This window comes from Nicotiana tomentosiformis, chromosome 8, assembly GCF_000390325.3.
Source record: "Nicotiana tomentosiformis chromosome 8, ASM39032v3, whole genome shotgun sequence".
NCBI classification, from domain to species: domain Eukaryota; kingdom Viridiplantae; phylum Streptophyta; class Magnoliopsida; order Solanales; family Solanaceae; genus Nicotiana; species Nicotiana tomentosiformis.
Genome location: NC_090819.1, coordinates 27618050 through 27645535, shown reverse-complemented (window position 1 = coordinate 27645535; position 27486 = coordinate 27618050). Strand labels below are relative to the sequence as shown.

The window sequence follows — 27486 nt, the reverse complement described above, 5'->3', positions numbered from 1 at the left end:
AACAAGAGATTCCACTAATTTTACGTATAGTTGATCCTTCAGCTATCCTATCCTAGGTTCAATAATCTTGTTAACCCTTTTCTGGTCTACTTTCTATCTTCAACTTTCCAATCCTGGGTTCAATAATCTTGTTAATACTTTTATGGTCTACTTTTATCTTCTAAAATTTCAGATAGTATATTTTCTTCCAGTGTATGCGAGACAAAACAAATTAACTCCACCAGAAAGTACCATCACTGTGGACAAATACTGATATGTCAGAATCACCATTTCAAGAAAACTAAACTATAGAACCACTTTGCACGGCTAGAAGCAAAAGAATTGTAGCTAAAACTTCAAGGGTTACCACATATCTGATCTTTTGCACGGCTAGAAGCAAAAGAATTGTAGTTAAAACTTCAATGGTTACCACATATCTGATCTGCAATTTTTCCTGGTCAAGTTATCCATGTTTGCGTTCAGAAATTTAATCTGCATTTCTTATCAAGTAATCAATTACAACATTGTTGTGAGACGCGAAAAATCAGCATATTTTATGTTACAGAATCATAATCACATAAATATCTAAATCATGAAATGGACATATCATCGCATCATCTTCCCCCAGCCTTAGCTCCAATCTGTAGGTTGTTCATCTGCTCAGACCCTGTTATAATCTTGTGATGTTGCTCTGCATAATTTGAGAAGATGCAAAGGTCCAGTTCCATTTAGTTAAGCCGGTTGATCAGTTGAAAGCCTGAGACCTCTATATTTTCTTACAAAGAAGGAAACTTCAGTTTGGCATGCACATCCCCTATTATTCTTGGGCATCAAGGTCAGGTTTTGACGGGTATTCAAAACCATGAAGAGCAGGTATCCGTCTTAAATCTTCTTCAGAGTAAGCTGGAATGAACCAATATCGCTTGTCCATACCAAACACCTGATCCATATAATACAATCTTAGAACGGTAAAATGACACATATCTAGGGTTTCTTTATAAATATACAACTACGCCTTAGTCCCAAACAAGTTGGGTGGCCTATTATATGAATCCTCACGTCTCCATTCAAGCTCAATTCATGTCGTCATTATACCAAATAAAAATAAAAGCGAACTTCTCTTTCTAAATTTGAAACATACACATAACATGTAACACGATGAAGGCGAGAACCAACAAAACTCGATTAAGGGGCTGACCATGCAGGGGAAGTGACTGATGAGCGGGGTACCTTAGCTTATGCCAGGTTGAAACCTTCCTTTAATACGTCCCCCACAAAAAAGCAAAAGAAGAAAGAAAAGAATTTCCTAGTTCTTTGACCCAATACCTAGTCGGGACCAGTTTGGATTAGACTACAGAAGCTAATTTTGACTTGAGTAAGTTAGAGCCCAACCAGTTTGTAAACCAAAAGTGCTTATAAGCTTAAAAAACGTAAGATGGATTTTATTAAAAGGTGATCGATTAAAAGGACTAGGAAATTCTTTTCTTTCTTCTTTTGCTTTGGAGATCTCCAATAACTAGATCTCCAATAAAATCGATTACCTTTTAATAAATTGGAGATCTAGTTAGTTTTTGCCCCTCTTTTTGATAAGAATTGCAGCTATATTTAGTTATGAGTCTTATTGGTTTTTAAGCATAGTGCGGTTCATTCAAGAAATTCTTACCTCTTTCTAGTAATTAATAAGACACTAATAAAAAGTAGTGACTAAAATGGGTGAAATAATATTAAATCAAAAAGAGCATTTTATGTCATTTTAGGCAGAAAGAGAAGCATAAAGCCAATAATGTCAAAAAGACTTGGAATTCAAGGCCTTTCCTCCGCAATGAGTTTTTATGCAGAGTTCAACACTTCGCTAAAACACAAAAATCAGCCCTTAACAACCATTTGGGGCACTTAACGCATTCCAATATGTCCTGTTCAAGCAACACGGGGAGTAATAGGAAATAGCATATATTTTCCAGAAAATGTGTATAATAAATCTTGTGCTCTTTTCTTTTATTGTCAAGGTTCTAATTAATAGATCCTATGATTCTAATTCAAGACTAGTTGCAATTGCAAAAAATGAGTTTAACCGTACCTCTCAACTGCTGAATATCCAAAAACAAATAGTCTCATTCCCCTCTGCTTTTTGCTCTTCCAGCTTTTAAGTTAGTTTTCTTCTATACTAAGTGTATAGAGCCTCCGATCTTGCCAAAAGAGCATCTCATGAACATACATAATTGCATTCAAATAGAAAATGATGCCATAGTCCAGCTGACACTAGGTCTTATACAGAAGGTGATAGCTTTGTCTAGAATAGTGAGATGCAGTAGCGTATCTAAGTAGAGGTGTGTGGGTTCACGTGAACCCATGCTCCCCTTCCTAAATCATGGATAGCACTGTCATATCTCTTCAAAACTACTTAAATACATATGTATGCACCCAAGTTCAAAGAGGTGTATGATGCAATGGTTACCGGGTGCACCTCTATTTTTTTAATTCATTATTGGGGGGCACCTCTATAAGTGAGGTTGAGGGTTCAATTCCCACGCGTTTTAGTTAAGTACTTTTTTCTGTCTGTCTTTTTTTTTTTTCTTTTTCACCAAGTTCTTTGTTTGGTATGTTCTTTCAAAATCCCAAGTCTATTGAAATTACTATTCTCCTTTTCTAATAATAAAGTTTTATAGCAGCACTAGAGGATGTGGCATAAGTCAATGGGTTCAACTAGTTCCCACACTTTGGACACAAAGAGTGTGTGTGTGTGAGAGAGAAAAATCATTACAATTTCAAAAATAAAAACTGTAATTTGTTCAATGTAAGAACCTAAAGGTTGAACCCGTCAAATTTAAATCTTGAATCCGCCTATTCATAGTTCACACATCTTGAAATCATGGATCCGCTCATGGCGACAAGTAGGTGATAGCTTTGTTGACTATGATCATTCAGATAGCATAAGGAGGTTGACCCCATATTCAAAAGTTAAAAGAGGTAAACTAGAAAGTAAAGATACAGCACAGAAGTTGCAGTTAAGTTTACCCACAATTCTTGTGTTATACTTTCTCAATCATTATTCATTAAACTAATTGAATCCGTCATTGTATCATCGCTATGAGATAACAGCATTTTTGTACAACGTGCTTAATTGACATCACATGTGTGTATCCTATCGTGTCCTATCCAGATCCAGAAATTCACTTTCCACATACCTCAGAATGAGCACTTAGATCCAGTGTAATTGAAAGTGTTCTTTCTTCTCTAAATTTCTGTTGTTTTTCACATTCCAACCATAACTTCCAGATTATTTCCATGAATCTCGTGCTTCATTATACAAACCATATCTTAAATTTAATATCAGAGCACAACATTGTTTAGAGAAGCATCTAAAGCATCTATCTGTTCTATCACATAGAGAACAAACATTCTATCAGAACTAAGAAAATAACTATGGCAGTCTTGTGCAAAGTCATCTAACCTGTTCAAAGTTCCTCTTCCGACCAAGATCATAACGCCATTTTGGAGTGGTCTTCTTCTCATATGCCTGAAAGCAAGACAAGCCTTCAAAATGTGCCCAAAACAGTAGTTTAAAAGCGAAAAGTGCAAAGAAGCGACAAGGTCCATGGGGCCTGAAGCGAAAACGAGAAGTGAAGCACACACTTCATTAAAGTGAAGCGCACAAGTCACAGAAAATTAAAGTGACAAACATATATGAATTTAGTACTATAATAATAAAATTGCAATAAACTAACAAATTATCCAGTTCATCAAAGTTGAGACTCCAAGAATCAGCCGCTTCTCATTAGGATCAATTTGATCCGTTATTATTTGAAGCTCACGCTTCTCTAAAACGCATAGTTTTGCCCATGAAGCTATAACCCCTCGCTTCACATCAGGTCATCACTTTAAGCAAAAAAGTGATGGCTTTCAATAACAATGGCCCAGAAAGCCTTATAGAAAAAAACTGGTTTCATTAGGATCAATTTGATCCGTTATTATTTGAAGCTCGCGCTTCTCTAAAACGCATAGTTTTGCCCATGAAGCTATAACCCCTCGCTTCACATCAGGTCATCACTTTAAGCAACAAAGTGATGGCTTTCAATAACAATGGCCCAGAAAGCCTTATAGAAAAAAACTGGTTTCTATTAAGACAAATGATCCTAATATTTCTGTTGCATCCAACTCGGGGATTAAACACCACCAATGATTGAACTAATGAAACCAAAGTAGATAGCTAGGCTGGTTGGATGTTCAGTACTTCAGTTGACTTTCAGAAACCCTGTTCCCAAGTCTATAAAGGGTTATCGAGTTTATTAATTTTGTGGGGGGTCATGTTCTGACTTGAACGGCCGCCACCAGATCCGCAGGTAAATCATAGGCTCTGGGTACATCTCTGGCTTTAAACAGGAGACCTAATGTAGGGAAAGCAACAGGAAATGAGAATTCTTTCTATACTTAAATATCTTTTTTTTCTCTTTTGGGAGTGACTGGGAACATACAAGAGCAATCTTCATGGTTTGTAGTTGTGGGAACCTAGTTTTTACAAGGTGATTGAACAAAGAATCAAATACAGATGATTCGACAATTTATCTAGCACCAGATACTTTACCAAACCGAATACAGAAATTATAAAACTAGTTTTGACCTTACAACTAAAGAATTATGTGCACTGCATTAAGGATGTTTCAGATTATTAGGCCTTTCATAGAAGAATAAAACTAAAAACTTCAAGTTAAAACATGAATATGAAGAGTGTAAGTACCTCAATAGTTGTGGTATTACCGGCCACCAAAGATATGTGCATAATTAGAAATCCCAGAACACTCAAAGCAAATGCAAGGTTCAAGACTGAAATGCACAATTAATGTCGTAATTAAGAGGACTGATGGATCTCAAAAAGAAATCATAGATTGGGAGTTTCAAAAGACAACAGCTAAACCTTACCAAAAGCAAGAAATGTGGTTGCGAGGGTGCCCGGAGTCCCAGGTATCTCTCCATCACTAAAGAAAGCAATAAATTGTGGCAATAATGATAAAGTCACAACAGTGGTTTCCAGGAATGTGTAGAACTGCAGTAAGAAAGGTTATACTTAGTTGGAAAAAAGATGGTTAATATAATATTGCAATGCAAAGAAGTGCTATGACAATTCCCCAATATGTATCTTTACGTGCAAGTTGAAGCATACAAATATCAACTGACAGGCACCAGCATGGAGGAAGAATGTGGAAAAGGATAAACTCTCAATATCAACTATCACTTGCAATACTCTAAGAAAACCACATTGTTATAACAAAATGGCCAGACGAATTTTGGCAAATGGCATGTTACAGGAAACAGTAATAGAATAAGTTCCTCACAAATTAACATTAACAGATTAACTACGATCACTATGTTCGGATCCGTACGCAGGGATAAGTGCTAATATCCCCATACTGCATATTACCGGTGGTCGTACATCTAGCAGGATAACATCTTCAGGAGAAACATGTCATATATGAAACTCCTGCTATGCTTTTATATAAGAAACATAAAACTTACAACAGCTCATAATTATTGTAAAACAAATCCAACCAAGGTCGGATTTGTGAATACGGTTTGTAAAACAGCAAATCAATCGAAATACTCAGATCACACACACACACACACACACACACACACACACACACCCAAAACCCCCAAAAAAATGACATTTGTGATACAAGAACATCGAAAGCACTCCACTTGACATGTAAGCAATGGCGGGGGTTGTAAAGCCCCGAAATTACTACGCGTGATAGGGATTAATCCGGGATTTAAGAAACTAAGTTGGAAGGAGACAAAGGCACAAAGGGAAGCTCAGCTACGCATGGTCTGCGTAGCCAAAAACAGAAGGTGAACCAAGAGGGCTTCAGGGGAGAGGCCTCCTAAGTCCTACGCATGGAAGGACATATCATACGCATGGGAGACCAACTCCTATGCATGGAGGCCACAAGCTACGCACAAAGAGGCTCTTACGCACGCACAAGGCAGCTTCCACGCTAGCCATCTCCTACACCCAGCAACTGCTAGCACATTTGGTGCGTAGCTACGCACCATGCATAGCCATTTACAGGGAGTGGCCAAAATGACCTAGGACCAAACGGCCCAGCCCATGCATAGCTACACAGGTGGGTGGCGGGCCTATGCAGACCACTTTGGTCTATTTAAAGAACACAGCGGGGTGAGAGAGTAAGAGGAAATTTGAGCAAGTTTTTGAATCCTAGAAAGAATAAGGAGCTCTTCCACCATAAATACACCCCAAGATAAGCATTTATTATTGATGCAAGACCTAACACATTTATGATTAAAATCCACAGGATTCCACCAAATTTCAAGAATCTATACGAGGATCATGAGCTAGGGTTTTGAACCCAAAAGGTAATATCTCTACCCCATGTTCAAATACAAGTATGAGAAAGATATTTGGGGAGTATAATGGGTTGAGAATCACCATTAAAATGAGAAGATACACTAGTTCTTTAATGGGTCTTATGAACTAGGGTTTATAATGAATAGTAAATGGGTAAAGACTACTGTGGGAATCTGGTGGTGATTTATGTCTAGAACCTATTGTGTTGTGTAAATTCTTAATAAGTTGATTGGAACACAAGGTAGGAGTAAGGTCTGCGTACGCACTACCCTCACCAGACCCCACTTGTGGGATTTCACTGGGTATGTTGTTGTTGGAACACAAAGAGCTACATTAGCTTCGAGACACTTAAGGTATGTTGAGTTGAACCCTTCCATAGAATCGTTTCTCCAAACTCCATGTCTTCTAAATGTTAGCTACACGACTAAATGGATTTCAAATTGTTAGTGTATAATTGTGGGTGATAAGCAATTATACACTATGCATGTTTTCATCAAATGATGTGGTTTCAAATGCTATGCTTCACATGACGAATATGATTATGAATGTTTCAAGGTTTTAAATGAAAATGAATATGATGCTAAAGCTTTTCCCAAAAAAAATGAATATGACTCTATGGTTTTTCAAATGAAGGCAAACGAATATGCAAATGGCATAAGAATTATATGTGGCTATTGAGCCTAAACTTTTTTTGTTTTTCCAACTGCGGCTTAGCCTAAACTTAAACACCATGATTAAGGGCCAAAAGTACCAAATGAAAATAAAAGGTTTTGGGAGTATCCTTAGATGACTAAGAAGGTATTTGCAAAAACGGCCAAATACCCAAAGCTACACGTGCCAGTGTAGGACTATGGTCGTATCCAATGGTTTGGACGATTAAATAATCACCTTTGGTTAAGTTATTAATGCTAAAAAAATTGTCAACACCCACACGGCATTGGTAGTGAGACACCCAAGCTGGTCAGGCTATGATCGGAACTCCATGGGTACACATGATGGCTTATAATTCCCACTAAAAGTTATAAATTTGTTTAAAGCTCAAACTCTAAGATGTTTATGAAATGAAAATGATATTGTTTTGAATTGCATTTGCATATTATCTCTTCATGCTCTTTTAAAATGTCTTGTCCCATTTCATGTGAGGGAATCGACGAGGTACGAGTACTTGTTGTTGTGTACTCACATACCTTCGCTGTGGCGCTGCATCTCTTTTGTGGACCCTCGCTAGGCACCTCCCTCATTCCTTCCGTCTTTTGGTGAGCCCTATTCTAAGGTCGGGTGGTCGGGGTAATCCTATTGATGACACAGACATTAATATTCTTTTTGATATAGTCGGGGCCTTGTCACCGGCAATTCTTTATTCATATTGTCATAGAGGCTCCATAGACATAGTGGGTCATGTTATGTCTTTTGTCATTTCCTATTGAGGTCTCATTTGGCATGTATGAATAACTCTTTCGTTATTTACAGTTTTACAAGTCTAAATCATGCATGGGTTATGGTTATTAGGCCATGACAGGTTGGTTCGCTGGATCAAAGTAAGGCATTGATTGTCGTGTCTGCTTTCCTAGGTTGGGGCGTGACTGGAATGCTATTAAAGTGTCCAGAACTTAAATACAATGTTGTTTTAATTAAAATAGGGCATAGACTACCTATGTTACTATTAGGGCAGAAGCCCAACAACCAAGGAAGCGAGTTGGTAAACGAAGAAATTTTATCTTCCTCAACACAAATCATCAATTTTTTATAAGACAATATTTTATTGACGTTGTCAACAAACATAGTCATGCCAAGGGAGTAATTTTAGAAGCTAATAGCCAACCATATATAAACTTTTCAACATTCATGAATTATGATTACTTACCAGGAAGAGAAGGAAATACTTGTAGTTTAATGCTCCAACACAGTTGACAACCCACACACAATGATGATCCATCTTTAGCACACACCTTCCACCTAAAACAAGCAGACGCAACTCAATCGCAAACGAAATAACAGGAAAAAAAACCATCAATACAGTGAACAACAAGAACTCACAAACAGAACAGTGATGGCACCGAGGCGGTTTTAATTGGTTGCACTTTCTACAAAAACGTATTCTTGGATTCCCTGAGTCAGCAGGCGAAGCCCCAAATTCTGATGCAGTTAACGGGTCAGCTTCCCCTCTTTCTTCATCCAATTCCGGCCTCCAATTTGGAGGCACACTACCAGGATCAGTAAAAACAACCGAGAAATAACACCACAGAAGCATCAACAACTGCAATCATCACAAATAAGTACTAGTTTAGCTACTTAGTAGCACAAAAGTTTATCTACTCTTACAAAAATTACTCATCTTATTATAGGGAGAAGCACATAAGCCGCGGGATTGTAATTCAGGAATGACTAAGAAAAAAACTTAATTTTAATTTCCCAAATTCCATAAAATATTCGCCTGCACCTCCCATCAAAACCCGAGGGGAAAAAAGTTAGAAAAATGTAAATACGTTAAATACCCAAAAATCATCAAAATTTATTACTAAACCCCCTCAAATATTCCTAAAGTACAAAAATTTGGAAGAAATTTACCAGACAATGGAATATGATGAGTACTAAAAAAGCGATGAGGGCATCAAGGAGACCGCCACTGCTAGCAAGGGACGGCCCATAATTAGTCAAAACGACGGCGTAATAAGTAACTCCCACAACTCCCATAACCAAAAGGATCATGATCGAACCAAGCCCTCGTAAGGCCGTACAAAATCTGAATACGTTCCATGCCATTACAGCTCCCGATCTATACATAATAACAAAATAAAATTACACCGAAAATCAAACGAAACAAAAAAAAAAAAAGGGCTCTTTATGAGGAATTTCTTAGGGTTTATGAATTTATAAAAGTATGTAAAGTGGAAAGCATTGGTGGGTGATGGAGTGAAATAGTGAGTCAGAAGGAAAATTGGTGCTCGTCAGAAGGATAAAATTGAGATTTGCAGAGGTAAGCTGGGAAAATTTGTGCACCTAATGGGTACTTTACTGTATTTTAAGATTGAGGTTTTGTTAAGGTAATATTATTGTATTTGTATTAGAAGAAAGTAGTGCTCTGCATAATTTGTTAAATACCGAATTATCATAGCGAAAAGAAAAAATTTGATATTCGGTATTCGATATTTTAGTATTCGATATGGTATTTGGTTTAGTTTTTAAGAAAAATTAGTATTAGGTATGGTATTTGGTATTTTAAAATAAAATACCGAAATACCGATATCGTACCGAAATATATATTATATTATACAATACACATTTTATTAATTATAACATAAGTACAAGAAATCTAAAATTTTACTTTGCTTTATTCTCGGAGTTCATCAATTAACTCTAAGCAATCAACAAGACATTTCTCTAAGTTTTCTCTCTTTAGGTTGGTATATGCTAGTTTTGGACAAAACTTTTATCAACAAAGGTTTTTAGGTTTGTACTTTTGAGTATTTTAATTAAGAATATTACCATTTATGACTCTATGCACTAGTTAGTATTCAAACTGAATAAACCAAAGTTACCGAACCGAATAAACCGAAATCGAAAGAAGAAAAACCGAACCATACCGAATTTAATACAGAAAATACCGAACCAAAATATCTAAATATTGTACCGACCGACGAACACCCGTAGAAGAAAGTACTACACTTTTTCAAATTTCATTGGTCTAAATATCTATATTTATATCCATTTGTATCTATCTATATAATAGTAAAAGCACAAAAACCTTTAGCGAAATGTCTTTCGTCTTTTTTACCCGTTAAAATTTAAGTTCACATTGAACAAATTTGTATACTACAATCAAACTAAAATTTTAATTATTAATTTTACCTGATTGAACTATGTTTATAGTCCTAATATGAAATATTCTCTTTTTTATCATTTGGCCCGTGTAAACTATCTATTAGAAAGGTATTCTAAGCAAACCAATATTAGAACTCTTTGGATGACGTCCCAATAGACCAATATAGACACGTTGATGATCTTAAGATTATGCTAAGTTAATTGCTACATGTATAGTAATCTAGCCTCTAGGTAATAAAAGAGATGATAGTTGGTAAACAAATATTTTAGGGTTTCATAACAATTTGCAAGTTTTATGCATAATATAAATTTTTTAGAGTTAGGTTGTATTACTATATAAACTAATTATAATTATAGGACTTTAAAATCTATTACCTTACGTAAATTCTTTCCTTAAGTATCGGTGGCACTCTCTTGTCATACAGGATTCTAGATGCTAACCTCAACTTCATTCATCCTACCCCAATAAGGTGTGTGACATCATCGTCGATATCCAGGGGGGATGGGAGATCGACGAATATGTCACACACCGTATTGGGGTAGGATGGATGAAGTGGAGGTTAACATCTGGAGTCCTGTATGACAAAAGAGTGCCACCGATACTCAAAGGTAAGTTCTATAAAGTGGCGGTTAGACCGGCCATGATGTATGAGGCTGAGTGTTGACCCGTTAAAAACTCACATATCTAGAAGACCAAAGTAGCAGAAATGAAGATGTTAAGGTGGATGTGCGGGCACACTATGATAGATAATATTAGGAATGATGATATTCGGGAGAAGGTGCACGTGGTTTCCATTGATGACAAGATGCGGGAAGCGAGGCTTAGATGGTTTGGACATGTTCAGAGGAGAAGCTCAGATACTCCGGTACGGAGGTGTGAGCGGCTGGTTGTGGAGGGCACGAGGAGAGGTAGAGGCGGCCTAAGAAATATTGGGGAGAGATGATCAGACAGGATATGGCGAGGCTCTAGATTTCCGAGGACATGACACTTGATAGGAAGATGTGGAGGGCGAGTATTAGGCTTGTAGGTTAGGAGGTAGTTGAGTCTTGCCTTACTTCGTACCATTGTGGGACTAGCCAGGTAAGGTTTTTGTCTAAGATAGTTAGTGGCAATATTGTGTCTTACTATTTCTCTTTTCAGTGCATGACCTATTTACTAGCTATCGTTTTTGCTTTGCATCTTTCTTCTGGATTTCACAGTGTTCTTATTTTTTCTATGATTGTTGTGGTGATACTAATATTGTTTTCTTTTGTCTTTTTATTTTCTTGAGCCGAGGGTCTTTCGGAAACAACTTCTCTACTCCTTCGGGGTAGGGGTAAGGTCTGTGTACACATTACCCTCCCCAGACCCCATTAGTGAAATTTTACTGAATTGTTGTTGTTGTTGTTATTGTTGTTGTTGTTGTCTTTGGACTATGTAATATAACTAAATTAGATCGTTGAAATCAACTAATATTTTATCTATTATGTCCTTCCCTATTTGAACTACTACCATCTAAGCAATTACTGTATTTCTTTTTTATTTACGTCAGAAATTGTTAAAAGTATTTTTATAATTTAAAAATAATTTTATTTTATTTAAAAATAAATATTATATTAAAAAGCTATAATTTAATTATTTTTGAATATTTAAGATTTTAAAATCAACTACAAATTCTTTTTGAACCTTTCTGATTTTTTTAGTTTATTTTAAACACGTAAGGAATAGTTATGCAAGTTTTTGTTTCAAATCTTTGTCCTAAATGAAATAACCGAAGCAATCTAACCTATGCACACCCCTAATACTAATATAGATCTTTAATAAAGGGAATCACAACGCAATTTCTCTTGGGTTCACCAAAGCACTTCGGTTTTATATCTTTTTAGTTAAGTATATTTGTTCAATTAAAGTACTAATTTTAAAAATCAAAATTAAAAAATATAGATATCATTATTTCTTCTTTAGTATTCTTATGTATGAGGTGTAATTGAAGCTTTGAATAAACTATAATTGAGATTGAAAGCATATCATATTTGTATTTCTGATAGCGAAATATTGTTCGCCTTTTTTACCCTTTTAAAAATAGAGTACACACTAGACGATATAGTCATTTAACTATTTTCCTCAAATTTAGAACTTCAAAATCACCTAATTTTTTTTATATTATCTTTTTTCTTATTTAAACTATATAATACCATATTTATAAAACTAGTCTTAGGGTACGCACTTTGCGTGTGTACCTATATCAATAAATATATAATTTTTAAAAATTATATATATATTATTAAATAATGTATTTGAGTTATTGAAAAAATATTAAAGAAAAAAATGTAAGTTTCTAAATATAATGAATGTTAATTTCACTAAGCTAGCTCATTAAATAAATAAATCTTACTCCATATAAGTCTTTATATGTCTTATTATGATTTATGAGACGTGGAATATATATCTTATGAAAATTATTATTATCTTTATTACCAAATACTATAAATAAATTTTAAAAAAAATACTTTACAATAATTATTCAAAGATAATAAAACAAATTGAAGTATTTGAATCTTTTGGTCTTTTAGAAATTTGAGAGTGAAGAGATAGAACTATAACTCTTAGAAAAATATTGATAAATAACAATATAAAGTCTTAATAGCTAATATTGAATTACAAAAAATAATGTAATACGATATGAAAAATATAGGGAGTTATCATTTATTGAAATGAATATAAAAAGAAAGAAAAATGATAATGGCAATTGTTTTGAATATATTTTGTCTTATGTTATATTCTTATTGCTTCAACTTAGCATTTTAGCAATGTAACTTCTAATACTATATTATAATAAATTCTGCTCTATTTTCTTATTTCTTTCACGGCAAATGCTCTTATTGTGTAAAATAATTTGTGTACCTTAAAAATTTTATCAACTTGTGTCACGATCCAAAATTTTCCACTGACGGGACCGTGATGGCGCCTAACATTTCACTTGCTAGGCAAGCCAAATATTTCACTTGCTAGGCAAGCCAATGTTAGAGAATCATTAAACCAATTCCTTATTTCCATTCAGTAAATAACAATAATTAACTAAGATGAAATATAAGAGGTGCAAAATTTTATAAAACTGTATTAATTACTACCACCCGGATCTGAAGTCACAATTCACGAGCATTCTAGAATTTACTATAAGAAATAGTCTAAAAGAAATACAACTGTTTGAATGAAAGAAAACAGTAGGACATAAAAGATAGACGGGGACTTCAAGGTCTGTGGACGCCGACAGATCTACCTTGAGTCTTCGGACAGCGGACCAATAGCAAAATCTCGATCAACCTGAGCCGGTACCAAAATCTGCACAGAAAGTGCAAAGTACAGCATCAGTACAACCGACCGCATGTACTGGTAAGTGTCGAGCCTAACCTCGGCAAAGTAGTGACGAGGCTAGGACAAGACACCCACATATAACCTGAACAGTATAATCATGCTAGTGGCAACAACAGTAAATAAAGAAAATAACGCAAGAATAATGGGAAGGGACATACAGTGGGGGTTACAATATAAAGAGTGAGAATAATGAAAAGATAGAATTAAGCCGAAAATCCTCAGACGAATTGAGCAAATAAAACAGCAAAGAAAAACTGCACGGCATCACCCTTCGTGCTTTTACTCTCAACCTCACCAGATAAATAAATAGAACGCGGCACGGCATCACCCTTCGTGCTTTTACTCTCAACCTTACCAAATAAATAAATAGAACGTGGCACAGCATCACCCTTCGTGCATTAAACCTCTCATAATATACGCGGCATCACCCTTCGTGCTTTACACTCTTCCTCACAATATGAATAATGCATGCACGACATCACCATTCGTGTTTTACACTCCTCCTCACAAATCACAGAATCAATAACAACGGATAGATAGGAGTATCACAAAGAAACCAATATTTTACCCATAATCAATAGCACGATGTAACCTCAACCTTGAACCAATATTCGAAAGTTACAAAATCTCAGTGAAACCAGATATAAGTCACCCGACATTTCAAATAACCCGCTAAGCATAGATAGTAGAATTTAAGGCTACAAATAGACAAGAATACAATTTCACTCGCATGCTATGACTCGACATGATGCATAGATGCTCGTCACCTCACCTATACATTGCATTTAACAACCAAACACGTAGCAAATAAACACATAATACCTATTCCCTCAAGCCAAAGTTTGACATGACACTTACCTCGCTCTGAAGGCCACTTAATTCTCAATCACAGCTTTTTCTTTGGAATTCACCTCCAAACCACTCGTATCTATTCAAAAATGACTAAATAATATCAAATATTGCTAAATGAATCAATTATATTGCATAAGTTAAATTTTTCAAATTTTCCTCCAAAAAGTCAAAAAATCGACCCCGGGCTCGCTTGGTCAAAATCGAGGTTCGGACCAAAATCCATTTACCCATTCATCCCCGAGCCCGAATATATAATTGGTTTTGGAATCCGACCTCAAATTGAGGTCTAAATTCCCAAATTCCCGAAATCCCTAGTTTCTACCCTAACCCCTAATTCACCATGAAAACTCTAGATTTTAGCTTGAAAATTCAAGAAATGTAATGGGTAATTGAAAGAAAATGGTTTAGAATCACTTACCAATGCTTTGGGGAAGAAATGACTCTTGAAAAATCGCCTCATACCATTTTGGTTTTTGAGAAAAATGAATTGTTTGCTAAATCCCGTGTTTGGATTTTGTTAAGTGCTGGGCGACAGTGTTCATCGCGTTCGAGAGAGCACTGTCGCGTTCGCGAAGAGTATAGGCTGCCAAGCCTTCACGTTCGCGAGACAGTGCTCGCGTTCGCCTAGGCTACCCTTCCCTGGTCTTCGCGTTTGCGAGACAGTGTTCGTGTTCGCAATGAAGAAAAGGTTGACTCCCCCTCCCCAGTGCCTAACACTACGCGTTCGTGATGGGATTGTCGCATTCGTGACCAAGCCTTCGTGTTCGCGAAGAAGAAATCCCTGCCTCATCAGTTACTCTTCGCGTTCGCGAAAGGACCTTCGCGAACGCAAAGAAGGACATGCCAGAACCCAGACTCTGCAGAAAAAACCAGATTTCCAAAGTCCAAAACATCTCGTGGCCTATCCGAAACTCACCGGAGCCCTCGGGGCTCCAAACCAAACATGCACACAAGTCTAAAAACATCATACAAACTTGCTCGCACGCTCAAATCGCCAAAATAACACCTAGAACTACGAATTTAGCACCAAATCAAATGAAATTCTCAAGAACACTTTAAAATTCATATCTTATCAACTAGACGTCCGAATCACATCAAATCAACTTCGTTTCTCACCAAAATTCACAGACAAGTCTTAAATATCATAATGAACCTGTATGGGGCTCCAGAACAAGAATACGGACCCGGAACTAACAATGACAAACATCAATCAATTCTTAAAAATAATTAATTTTCAGACTTTTAATTTTTATCAAAAATTCATAACTTGAGCTAGGGACCTCCGAATTCGATTTCGGGCATACGCCCAGGTCCCATAATTTGATACGGACCCACTGGGACCGTCAAAACACGAATTCGGGCCCGTTTACCAAAAAGGTTGACCGAAGTCAACTAAAATTAACTTTTAAGGCATAAATTCTTATTTTCATCAATTTTTAACATAAAAGCTTTCCTGAAACCTGCCCGGATTGTGCACGCAAATCGAGGAGGGTAAAAATGAGATTTTAAGGCTTAAGAGCGCAGATTCAAGTTCTAAAACATAAGATGACCTTTTGGGTCATCACATTCTCCACCTCTAAAACAACCGTTTATCCTCGAACGGACATAGAAAAGTACTTGGGCTGGTAAAAAGGTGGGGATATCTACTCTGCATATCGGACTCGGACTCCTAAGTAGATGCCTCAATAGGCTGACCTCTCCACTACACTCGAACTAAAGGGTAACTCTTTGATCTTAACTGGCGAACTTGCCGGGCTAGAATTGCCACCAGCTCCTCCTCGTAAGTCAAATCCTTGTCTAACTGGACAGAGCTGAAATCTAACACATGGGACGGATCGTCGTGATACTTTCGAAGCATGGACACATGGAATACCGGATGAACAACTGCTAAACTAGGTGGCGATGCAAGCCTGTAAGCCACATCTCCCACTCTCTCCAGAATCTCAAAAGATTTGATATACCTAGGGCTCAACTTTCCCTTCTTTCCTAACCTCATTACACCCTTCATGGGTGATACCCGAAGTAACACTCTCTCTCTGACCATGAATGCAACATCACGAACTCTACGGTCGGCATAACTCTTCTGCCGGGACTGAGCTGTGCGAAGTCGATCCTGAATAATCTTGACGTTATCCAAGGCATCCTGTACTAAGTCTGTGCCCAACAACCGAGCCTCTCTCGGCTTGAACCACCCAACTGGCGACCGACATTGCCTACCATATAATGCCTCATAGGGAGCTATCTGAATGCTCGACTAGTAACTATTGTTGTAGGCGAACTCTGCAAGGGGCAAGAACTGATCCCAAGAACCTCCAAAGTCTATGATACAAGCGCAGAGCATATCCTCCAAGATTTGAATAGTACGCTCGGACTGCCCGTCTGTCTGAGGATGGAATGTTGTGCTCAACTCAACTCGCGTACCCAACTCACGTTGTACTGCCCTCCAAAAGTGAGAGGTAAACTGCGTACCTCGATCAAAAATGATAGACAAAAGGGTACACTGTGAAGATGGACGATCTCACGAATGTAAATCTCTGGCAACCGCTCCGAGGAATAGGTAACTGCCATAGGAATGAAATGCGCTGACTTAGTCAGGCTGTCCACAGTAACCCAAATTGCATCGAACTTCCTCTGAGTCTGTGGGAGTCCAACAACAAAATCCATAGTGATACGCTCCCACTTCCACTCAGGAATATCTAACCTCTGAAGTAAACCACCAGGTCTCTGATGCTCACACTTTACCTGCTGGCAATTTAGGCACCGAGCTACATAGGCAACTATGTCCTTCTTCATTCGCCTCCACCAATAATGCTGCCTCAAGTCCTAATACATCTTGGCAGCGCCCGGATGAATAGAATACCGGGAACTGTGGGACTCCTCAAGTATCAACTCACGAAGTCCATCCACATTAGGCACACAAATACGACCCTGCATCCTTAAAAATCCATCATCTCCAACAGTAACCTGCTTGGCACCACCATGCCGCACTGTGTCTCTAAGGATAAGTAAATGAGAATCGTCATCCTGCTGATCTCTGATGCACTCAAACAAAGAAGACCGAGAAACTGTACAAGCTAGAACATGTCTGGGCTTAGAAACATCTAACCTTACGAACTGGTTATCCAAGGTCTGAACATCCAATGCAAGCGGTCTCTCACCAACTGGAATATATGCAAGGCTACCCATACTGATTGACTTTCTACTCAAGGTATCGGCCACCATATTGACCTTTCCGGGATGATACAATATGGTGATATCAAAGTCTTTCAATAGCTCCAGCCACCTCTTCTGCCTTAAATTGAGTTCCTTCTGCTTGAACAAATACTGCAAGCTCAGATGATCAGTGAATACCTCACATGGCATGCCGTAAAGATAGGGCCTCCAAATCTTCAGCGCGTGAACAATGGCTGCCAGCTCTAGATTATGAACAGGGTAATTCTTCTCGTGAACCTTTAGCTGCCGCGAAGAATATGCAATAACCTTGCCACCCTGCATCAATACTGCACCCAGACCAATACGAGATGTGTCACAATATACTGTATAAGATCCTGAACCTGTGGGTAACACCAATACTGGTGTCGTGGTCAAAGCAGTCTTGAGCTTCTGAAAGCTCGCTTGACACTCATCTGACCACCTTAACGGGGCACCCTTCTAGGTCAATCTGGTCAATGGGGCTGCTATGGATGAAAACCTCTTCACAAATTGACGGTAATAGCCCGCCAAACCCAGGAAACTACGGATCTCTGTAGCTAATGTGGGTCTAGGCCAGTTCTGAACTGCCTTAATCTTCTTAGGATCCACCTGAATACCCTCTGCTAATACAACGTGACCCAAGAAAGCAACTGAACTCAACCAAAACTCGCATTTTGAGAACTTAGCATATAACTGGCTGTCGTTCAGAGTCTGAAGAACGATCCGAAGGTGCTGCTCATGCTCCTCTCGACTGCGGGAGTAGATCAAGATATCATCAATAAACACAACCACAAAGGAATCCAAGTAGGGGTTGAACACCCGGTTCATCAAATCAATGAATGCTGCTGGGGTATTTGTCAGCCCAAATGACATCACTAGAAACTCATAATGCCCATATCGAGTCCGAAAAGCTGTCTTAGGAACATCAGATGCCTTAATCCTCAACTGATGGTAGCCAGATCTCAAATCAATCTTTGAAAACAACTTGGCACCCTGAAGCTGATCAAATAAATCATTAATCCTCGGCAATGGATACTTGTTCTTGATGGTGACTTTGTTCAACTACCGATAATCTATACACATCCTCATCGATCCATCTCTCTTCTTCACAAACAACACAAGTGCACCCCAGGGCGAGACACTAGGTCTAATGAAGCCCTTATCAAGCAAATCTTGCAACTGCTCCTTCAATTCTTTCAACTCTGACGGGGCTATGCGGTATGGAAAAATGGAAATGGGCTGAGTGCCCGGAGCCAAATTGATGCAGAAATCAATATCCCTGTCGGGTGGCATCCCCGTCAGGTCTGAAGGAAATACCTATGGAAACTCATGAACAACCGGCACTGAATCTATAGAAGGAACCTCCGCACTAGAATCGCGGACATAAGCCAAATAAGCTAGACACCCCTTCTCGACCATATGCCGAGCCTTCACATAAGAGATAACCCTGCTGGCAGAATGGCAAAGATTCCCTCTCCACTCTAATCAAGGCAACCCTTACAAGGCTAAGGTCACCGTCTTAGCGTGACAATCTAATATAGCATGATAAGGTGACAACCAATCCATACCCAGTATGACATCAAAATCAATCATGTCAAGAAGTAGAAGATCTACACGAGTCTCAAGACTCCCAATGGTGACCACACACAAACGATAAACACGATCTACAACAATAACATCTCCTACTGGTGTGGACACATACATAGGAGCACTCAAAGAATCACGAGGCACAACCAAATAAGAAGCAAAATAGGATGACACATAGGATGACACACAGTGGGGGAATACAATATAAAGAGTGAGAATAATGAAAAGATAGAATTAAGCTGAAAATCCTCAGATGAATTGAGCAAATAAAACAGCAAAGGAAAACTGAACGGCATCACCCTTCGTTCTTTTACTCTCAACCTCACCAGATAAACAAATAGAACGCGACACGACATCACCCTTCGTGCTTTTACTCTCAACCTCACCAAATAAATAAATAGAACGCGACACGGCATCACCCTTCGTGCATTAAACCTCTTATAATATACACGGCATCACCCTTCGTGCTTTACACCCTTCCTCACAATATGAATAATGCATGCACGGCATCACCATTCGTGCTTTACACTCCTCCTCACAAATCACAGAATCAATAACAACGGATAGATAGGAGTATCACAAAGAAACCAATATTTTACTCATAATCAATAGCACGATGTAACCTCAACCTTGAACCAATATTTGAAAGTTACCAAATCTCAGTGAAACCAGATATAAGTCACCCGACATTTCAAATAACCCGCTAAGCATGGATAGTAGAATTTAAGGCAACAAATAGACAAGAATAAAATTTCACTCGCATGCTATGACTCGAAACGATGCATAGATGCTCGTCACCTCACCTATACATCATATTTAACAACCAAACACGTAGCAAATAAACACATAATACCTATTCCCTCAAGCCAAAGTTTGACACGACACTTACCTCTCTCCGAAGGCCACTTAATTCTCAATCACAGCTTTTCCTTTGGAATTTACCTCCAAACCACTCGTATCTATTCAAAAATGACTTAATAATATCAAATATTGCTAAAGGAATCAATTATATTGCATAAGTTAAATTTCCCAAATTTTCCTCCAAAAAGTCAAAAAATCGACCCCGAGCTCGATTGGTCAAAACCCGAAGTTCGGACCAAAATCCATTTACCCATTCATCCCCGAGCCCGAATATATAATTGATTTTGGAATCCAACCTCAAATTGAGGTTTAAATCCCCAAATTCTCGAAATCCCTAGTTTCTACCCTAACCCCTAATTCTACCATGAAAACTCTAGATTTTAGGTTGATAATTCAAGAAATGTAATGGGTAATTGAAAGAAAATGGTTTAGAATCACTTACCAACACTTTGGGGAAAGAAATGACTCTTGAAAAATCGCCTCACACCTTTTAGTTTTTGAGAAAAATGAATTTGTTTGCTAAATCCCGTGTTTGGATTCTGTTAAGTGCTGGGCGACAGTGTTCATCGCGTTCGCGAGAGCACTGTCGCGTTCGCGAAGAGTATAGGCTATCAAGCCTTCGCGTTCGCGAAACAGTGCTCGCGATCGCGTAGGCTACCTTTCCCTGGTCTTCGCGTTTGCGAGACAGTGTTCGCGATGAAGAAAAGCCTGACTCCCCATCCCCAGTGCCTAACACTACGCATTCGCGATGGGATTGTCGCGCTCGCGAAGGGTAACGCTCCAATCGCTTCGCGTTCGCGACCAAGCCTTCGTGTTCGCGAAGAAGAAATCCCTGCCTCATCAGATTACTCTTCGCATTCGCAAGAGGACCTTCGCGAATGCGAAGAAGGACATGCCAGAACCCAGACTATGCAGAAAAAACCAGATTTCCAAAGTCCAAAACATCCTATGGCTTATCCGAAACTCACCCGAGCCCTCGGGGTTCCAAACCAAACATGCACACAAGTCTAAAAACATCATACGAACTTGCTTGCGCGATCAAATCACCAAAATAACACCTAGAACTACAAATTTAGCACCAAATCAAATGAAATTCTCAAGAACACTTTAAAATTCATATCTTCTCAACTGGACGTCTGAATCATGCCAAATCAACTCCGTTTCTCACCAAATTTCAGAGACAAGTCTTAAATATCATAATGAACTTGTACCGGGCTCCGTAACCAGAATATGGACCCAGCACTAACAATGCCAAACGTTAATCAATTCTTAAAAATAATTAATTTTCACACTTTTTATTTTCATCAAAAATTCATAACTTGAGCTAGGGACTTTCGAATTCGATTCCGGGCATACGTCCAGGTCCCATAATTCGATACGGACCCACCGAGACCGTTAAAACACGGATCCGGACCCGTTTACCAAAAATGTTGACCGAAGTCAACTAAAATTAACTTTTAAGGCATAAATTCTTATGTTTATCAATTTTCAACATAAAAGCTTTCTGGAAACCTTCTCGGACTGCGCACGCAAATCGAGAAGGGTAAAAATGAGATTTTTAAGTCTTAAGAGCGCAAATTCGAGTTCTAAAATATAAGATAACCTTTTTGGTCATCACATTCTCCACCTCTAAAATAACCGTTCGTCCTCGAATGGACATAGAAAAGTACTTGGGCTGGTGAAAAGGTGGGGATATCTATTTTGCATATCGGACCCGGACTCCCAAGTAGTTGCCTCAATAGGCTGACCTCTCTACTGTACTCGAATTGAAGGGTAACTCTTTGATCTCAACTGGCGAACTTACCGGGCTAGAATTGCCACCGGCTTCTCCTCGTAAGTCAAATCCTTGTCCAACTGGACAGATCTGAAATCTAACTCATAGGACGGATCACCGTGATACTTTCGAAGCATAGACACATGGAAGACCGGATGAACAACTGCTAAACTAGGTGGCAACGCAAGCCTATAAGCCACATCTCCCACTCTCTCCAGAATCTCAAAAGGTCCGATATACCTAGGGCTCAACTTGCCCTTCTTTTCGAACCTCATTACACCCTTTATGGGTGATACCCGAAGTAACACTCTCTCTCCGACCATGAATGAAACATCATGAACTCTACGGTCGGCATAATTCTTTTGCCTGGACTGAGCTGTGCGAAGTCGATCCTGAATAATCTTGACCTTATCCAAGGCATCCTGTACTAAGTCTGTGCCCAATAACCGAGCCTTTTCCGGATCGAACAACCTAACTGGCGACCGACACCGCCTACCATATAATGCCTCATAGGGAGCCATCTGAATGCTCGACTGGTAACTGTTATTGTAGGCGAACTCTGCAAGGGGCAAGAACTGATCCCAAGAACCTCCAAAGTCTATGACACAAGCGCGAAGTATATCCTCAAGATCTGAATAGTACGCTCGGACTGCCCGTCCGTCTGAGGATGGAATGTTGTGCTCAACTCAACCCGCGTACCCAACTCACGCTGTACTGCCCTCCAAAAGTGCGAGGTAAACTGCGTACCTTGATCAGAAATGATAGACACGGGCACACCGTGAAGACGGACGATCTCACGAATGTAAATCTCTACCAACCGCTCTGAGGAATAGGTAACTGCCACAGGAATGAAATGCGCTGACTTAGTCACCCAGTCCACAATAACCCAAACTGCATCGAACTTCCTCTAAGTCCGTGGGAGTCCAACAACAAAATTCATAGTGATACGCTCCCACTTCCACTCAGAAATACCTAACCTCTGAAGTAAACCACCAGGTCTCTGATGCTCACACTTTACCTGCTGGCAATTTAGGCACCGAGCTACATAGGCAACTATGTCCTTCTTCATTCGCCTTCACCAATAATGCTGCCTCAAGTCCTGATACATCTTGGCGGCGCCTGGATGATTAGAATACAGGGAACTTTGGGACTCCTCAATGATCAACTCATGAAGTCCATCCACATTATGCACACAAATACGACCCTGCATCCTCAAAACTTTGTCATCTCCAACAGTAACCTACTTGGCACCACCGTGCCGCACTGTGTCTCTAAGGATAAGTAAATGAGGATCGTCATCCTGCCGATCTCTGATGCGCTCAAACAAAGAAGACCTAGTAACTGTACAAGCTAGAACACGACTGGTCTTAGAAAAATCTAACCTTACGAACTGGTTGTCCAAGGTCTGAACATCCAATGCAAGCGGTCTCTCACCAACCGGAATATATGCAAGGCTACCCATACTGACTAACTTTCTGCTCAAGGCTTCGTCCACCACATTGGCCTTCCTGGGATGATACAATATGGTGATATAATAGTCTTTCAATAGCTCCAGCCACCTCCTCTGCCTCAAATTGAGTTCCTTCTGCTTGAACAAATATTGCAAGCTCCGATGATCAGTGAGTACCTCACATGGCACGCCGTTAAGATAGTGCCTCCAAATCTTCAGCGCGTGAACAATGCCTGCCATCTCTAGATCATGAACATGGTAATTCTTCTCGTGAACCTTCAGCTGTCGCGAAGAATATGGAATAACCTTACCACCCTGCATCAATACCGAACCCAGACCAATACGAGATGCATCACAATATACTGTATAAGATCCTGAACCTGTGGGTAACACCAATACAGGTGCTGTGGTCAAAGCAGTCTTGAGCTTCTGAAAGCTCGCTTCACACTCCTCTGACCACCTGAATGGGGCATCCTTCTGGGTCAATCTGGTCAACGGGGCTGCTATGGATGAAAACCCCTCCACAAATCGACGGTAATAGCCCGCCAAACCAAGTAAACTACGGATATTTGTAGCTGATGTGGGTCTAGGCCAGTTCTAACCTGCCTCAATCTTCTTAGGATCCACCTGAATACCATCTGCTGATACAATGTGACCCAAGAAAGCAACTAAACTCAACCAAAACTCGTATTTTGAGAACTTAGCATATAACTGGCAGTCTTTCAGAGTCTGAAGAACGATCCGAAGGTGCTTCTCATACTCCTCTCGACTGCGGGAGTAGATCAAGATATCATCAATAAACATAAACACAAAGGAATCCAAGTAGGGTTTGAACACCCGGTTTATCAAATCCATGAATGCTGCTGGGGAATTTGTCAGCCCAAATGACATCACTAGAAACTCATAATTCCCATACCGAGTCCGAAAAGCTATCTTAGGAACATCGGATGCCCTAATCCTCAACTGATGGTAGCCAGATCTCAAATCAATCTTTGAAAGCACCTTGGCATCCTGAAGCTGATCAAATAAATCATCAATCCTCGGCAATGGATACTTGTTCTTGATGGTGACTTTGTTCAACTACCGATAATCTATACACATCCTCATTGATCCATCTTTCTTCTTCACAAACAACACAGGTGCACCCCATGGCGAGACACTAGGTCTAATGAAGCCCTTATCAAGCAAATCTTGCAACTGCTTCTTCAATTCTTTCAACTCTGGCGGGGCCATGCGGTATGGTAGAATGGAAATGGGCTGAGTGCCCAGAGCCAAATCAATGCAGAAATCAATATCCCTATCGTGTGGAATCCCCGGCAGGTCTGCAGGAAACACCTCTGAAAACTCACGAACAACCGGCACCGAATCTATGGAAGGATCCTCCGCACTAGAATCGCGGACATAAGCCAAATAAGCTAGACACTCCTTCTCGACCATATGCCGAGCCTTCACATAAGAGATAACCCTGCCGGTAGAATGGCCAAGATTCCCTCTCCACTCTAATCGAGGCAACCCCTGCAAGGCTAAGGTCACCATCTTGGAGTAACAATCTAATATAGCATGATAAGGTGACAGCCAATCCATACCCAGTATGACATCAAAATCAACCATGTCAAGAAGTAGAAGATCTACACGAGTCTCAAGACTCCCAATGGTGACCACACACGAACGATAAACACGATCTACAACAATAGCATCTCCCACTGGTGTGGACACATACACAAGAGCACTTAAAGAATCATGGGGCACAACCAAATAAGAAGCAAAATATGATGACACATAGGAGTAAGTAGATCTCGGATCAAATAGAACTGAAGCATCTCTATTGCAAACTGAAACTGTACCTGTGATAACAACGTCAGATGACTCAGCCTCAGGCCTGGCTGGGAAAGCATAACACCGGGGCTAGGCCCCACCACTCTGAACTATGTTCATGGGACGGCCTCTAATTGGCTGGTCTCCACCTCTAACGGCCTAACCTCCACCTCTAACAGTCTGGCCTCTACCTCTAGTTGCCTGACCCCTGCCTCTGGCTGGCTGAGCAGGTGTTGCAACAACTGGTGCCAGAACCATGGCACGAGAACTCTAATGTTGTGAGCTTCCCGTTGCCCGAGGGCAAAATCTAGCAATGTGCCTCGGATCACCACAAGTATAACATAACCTCGGCTGTTGTGACTGCTGACCCTGAAACTGACCCTGTCGACCTGAATAACCACCCTGATAACTCTGGAGTGGAGGTGCACTAATAGGAGCTGGTGGTGCACTGTAGGCTAGCTAGTCGGAATAATGCATTTGAGAGCCACAACCACATGAGACACTGTATGATGCCTGGAGCGTTGAATGAAACGGCCTGGGAGGATGGCCTCTACCAAAAGTACTCCTGCATCTAGGTGAGGCACCGCTGAACTCACCGGAATGACGAGGTCTCTTGTCAGACCCCTAACCTCCCTGAGTAAGAACCATTTCGACCCGTCTAGAGACATTAGCAGCCACCTGAAAAGAAATCTCACTCCCACTCTCCTTAGCCATCTGCAATCTGATAGGCTGAGCAAGTCCATCAATAAAACTCCTCACCCTCTCTCTCTCGGTGGGAAGCAGAAGAATAGCATGACGGGACAAATCCACAAAACGGGTCTCATACTGAGTAACAATCATACTGCTCTACTGGAGACGCTCAAACTGACGGCGACACTCCTCTCTCAATGTGATAGGTAGAAACTTCTCTATGAAGAGCTGAGAGAACTGGTCCCAAGTAAGAGCAGGCGGCCCAGCTGGTCTGGTCAACAAGTAATCTCTCCACCATTTCTTGGCGGAACCAGTCATCTGAAATGCAGCAAAATTGACCCCATTGGTCTCCACTATACCCATGTTCCGTAGACCCTCATGACAATTGTCAAGATACTCCTGGGGATCCTCTGAAGGAGCACCACTGAAGTGTATAGGAAAGAGCTTGATAAAGATGTCCAATCTTCATAAAGCCTCAGAAGACATAGCTGGCCCATCTCCGACCTGTGCCGCAATAACCGCTGAACTAATCCGACTGGCTGAGCTGCTGGACCCTGATACTGTGGAGCTATCTGCTCCGGAGCAGGAGTGGTGGGAGTCTGGACTCCTCCTCCAGCGTGAGAGACTGCTGGTGCCATGGGAAATGCGCCAGTCTGGGCCACACTCTCCATAAGGCCCAACAAACAGACCAAAGCGTCCTAAAGTACTGGGGTGGCAATGAACCCCTTTGAAACCTGAGCTAGTCCGGCAGGAACAGTCTAGGCTGGAACCTCCTCGTCAAGCTCTATCTGAGGCTCCACTGCTGGGGCTGATGCTCGGCCCCTAGGCTGAGCCCTGCCCTTACCTCGGCCTCTAGCACGGCCTAGACCTCTGCCCCCGCGTAGGAGCTGTCACTGGAGGCTCTAGCTACTGCTTAGCTTAGGAAGCGGTACGTGTTCTCGCCATCTGTGAGAGAATAAGAGTATAAGAGTTCAATCAGTAATGAGAAAGAAAATTCGCACGACAGAGAAGAATAGAAGTGAAACTTGTTCCTAAACTTCATAGCCTCTGGAAGATAAGCACAGACGTCTCCGTACCGATCCTCCAGACTCTACTAAGCTTTCTCGTGAATCGTGAGACCTAGGCAACCTAGTGCTCTGATACCAATTGTCACGACCCGAAATATCCCACCGACGGCACCGTGATGGCGCCTAACATTTTACTTGCTAGGCAAGCTAACGTTAGAGAATTATTAAACCAATTCCTTATTTCCATTCAGTAAATAACAATAATTAACTAAGATGAAATATAAGAGGTGTGAAATTTTATAAAACTTTATTAATTACTACCACCCAGATCTGGAGTCACAATTCACGAGCATTCTAGAATTTACTACAAGAAATAATCTGAAAGAAATACAACTGTTTGAATGAAAGAAAACAGTATGACATAAACGATAGATGGGGACTTCAAGGTCTGTGGACGCCGACAGATCTATCTTGAGTCTCCGGACAGCGGACCAATAGCAAAATCTCGATCAACCTGAGACGGTTCAAAAATCTATACAGAAAGTGCAAAGTGCAGCATCAGTACAACCGACTCCATGTACTGGTAAGTGTCGAGCCCAACCTCGGCGAAGTAGTGACGAGGCTAGGACAAGACACCCACATATAACCTGAACTGTATAATCATACTAGTGGCAACAACAGTAAATAAAGAAAATAACGCAAGCATAATGGGAAGGGACATACAGTGGGGGAATACAATAT

At 40.0% G+C, this 27486-nt stretch overlaps 1 protein-coding gene across 1 annotated transcript; it reads right to left on the bottom strand.

Annotated features, from left to right (window-relative positions):
* Window positions 1–451: 451 nt before the first annotated feature.
* Window positions 452–9370, bottom strand: LOC104104250 (probable protein S-acyltransferase 14). Its single transcript, XM_009612277.4, has 7 exons — window positions 8909–9370; window positions 8378–8597; window positions 8205–8296; window positions 4897–5020; window positions 4715–4800; window positions 3431–3496; window positions 452–919 (listed from the first exon to the last, which is right to left on the bottom strand). Exons 1-7 carry the CDS (start codon window positions 9122–9124, stop codon window positions 797–799), a joined length of 927 nt encoding a protein of 308 aa, XP_009610572.1. The 5' UTR covers window positions 9125–9370; the 3' UTR covers window positions 452–796.
* Between the last annotated feature and the right edge of the window lie 18116 nt (window positions 9371–27486).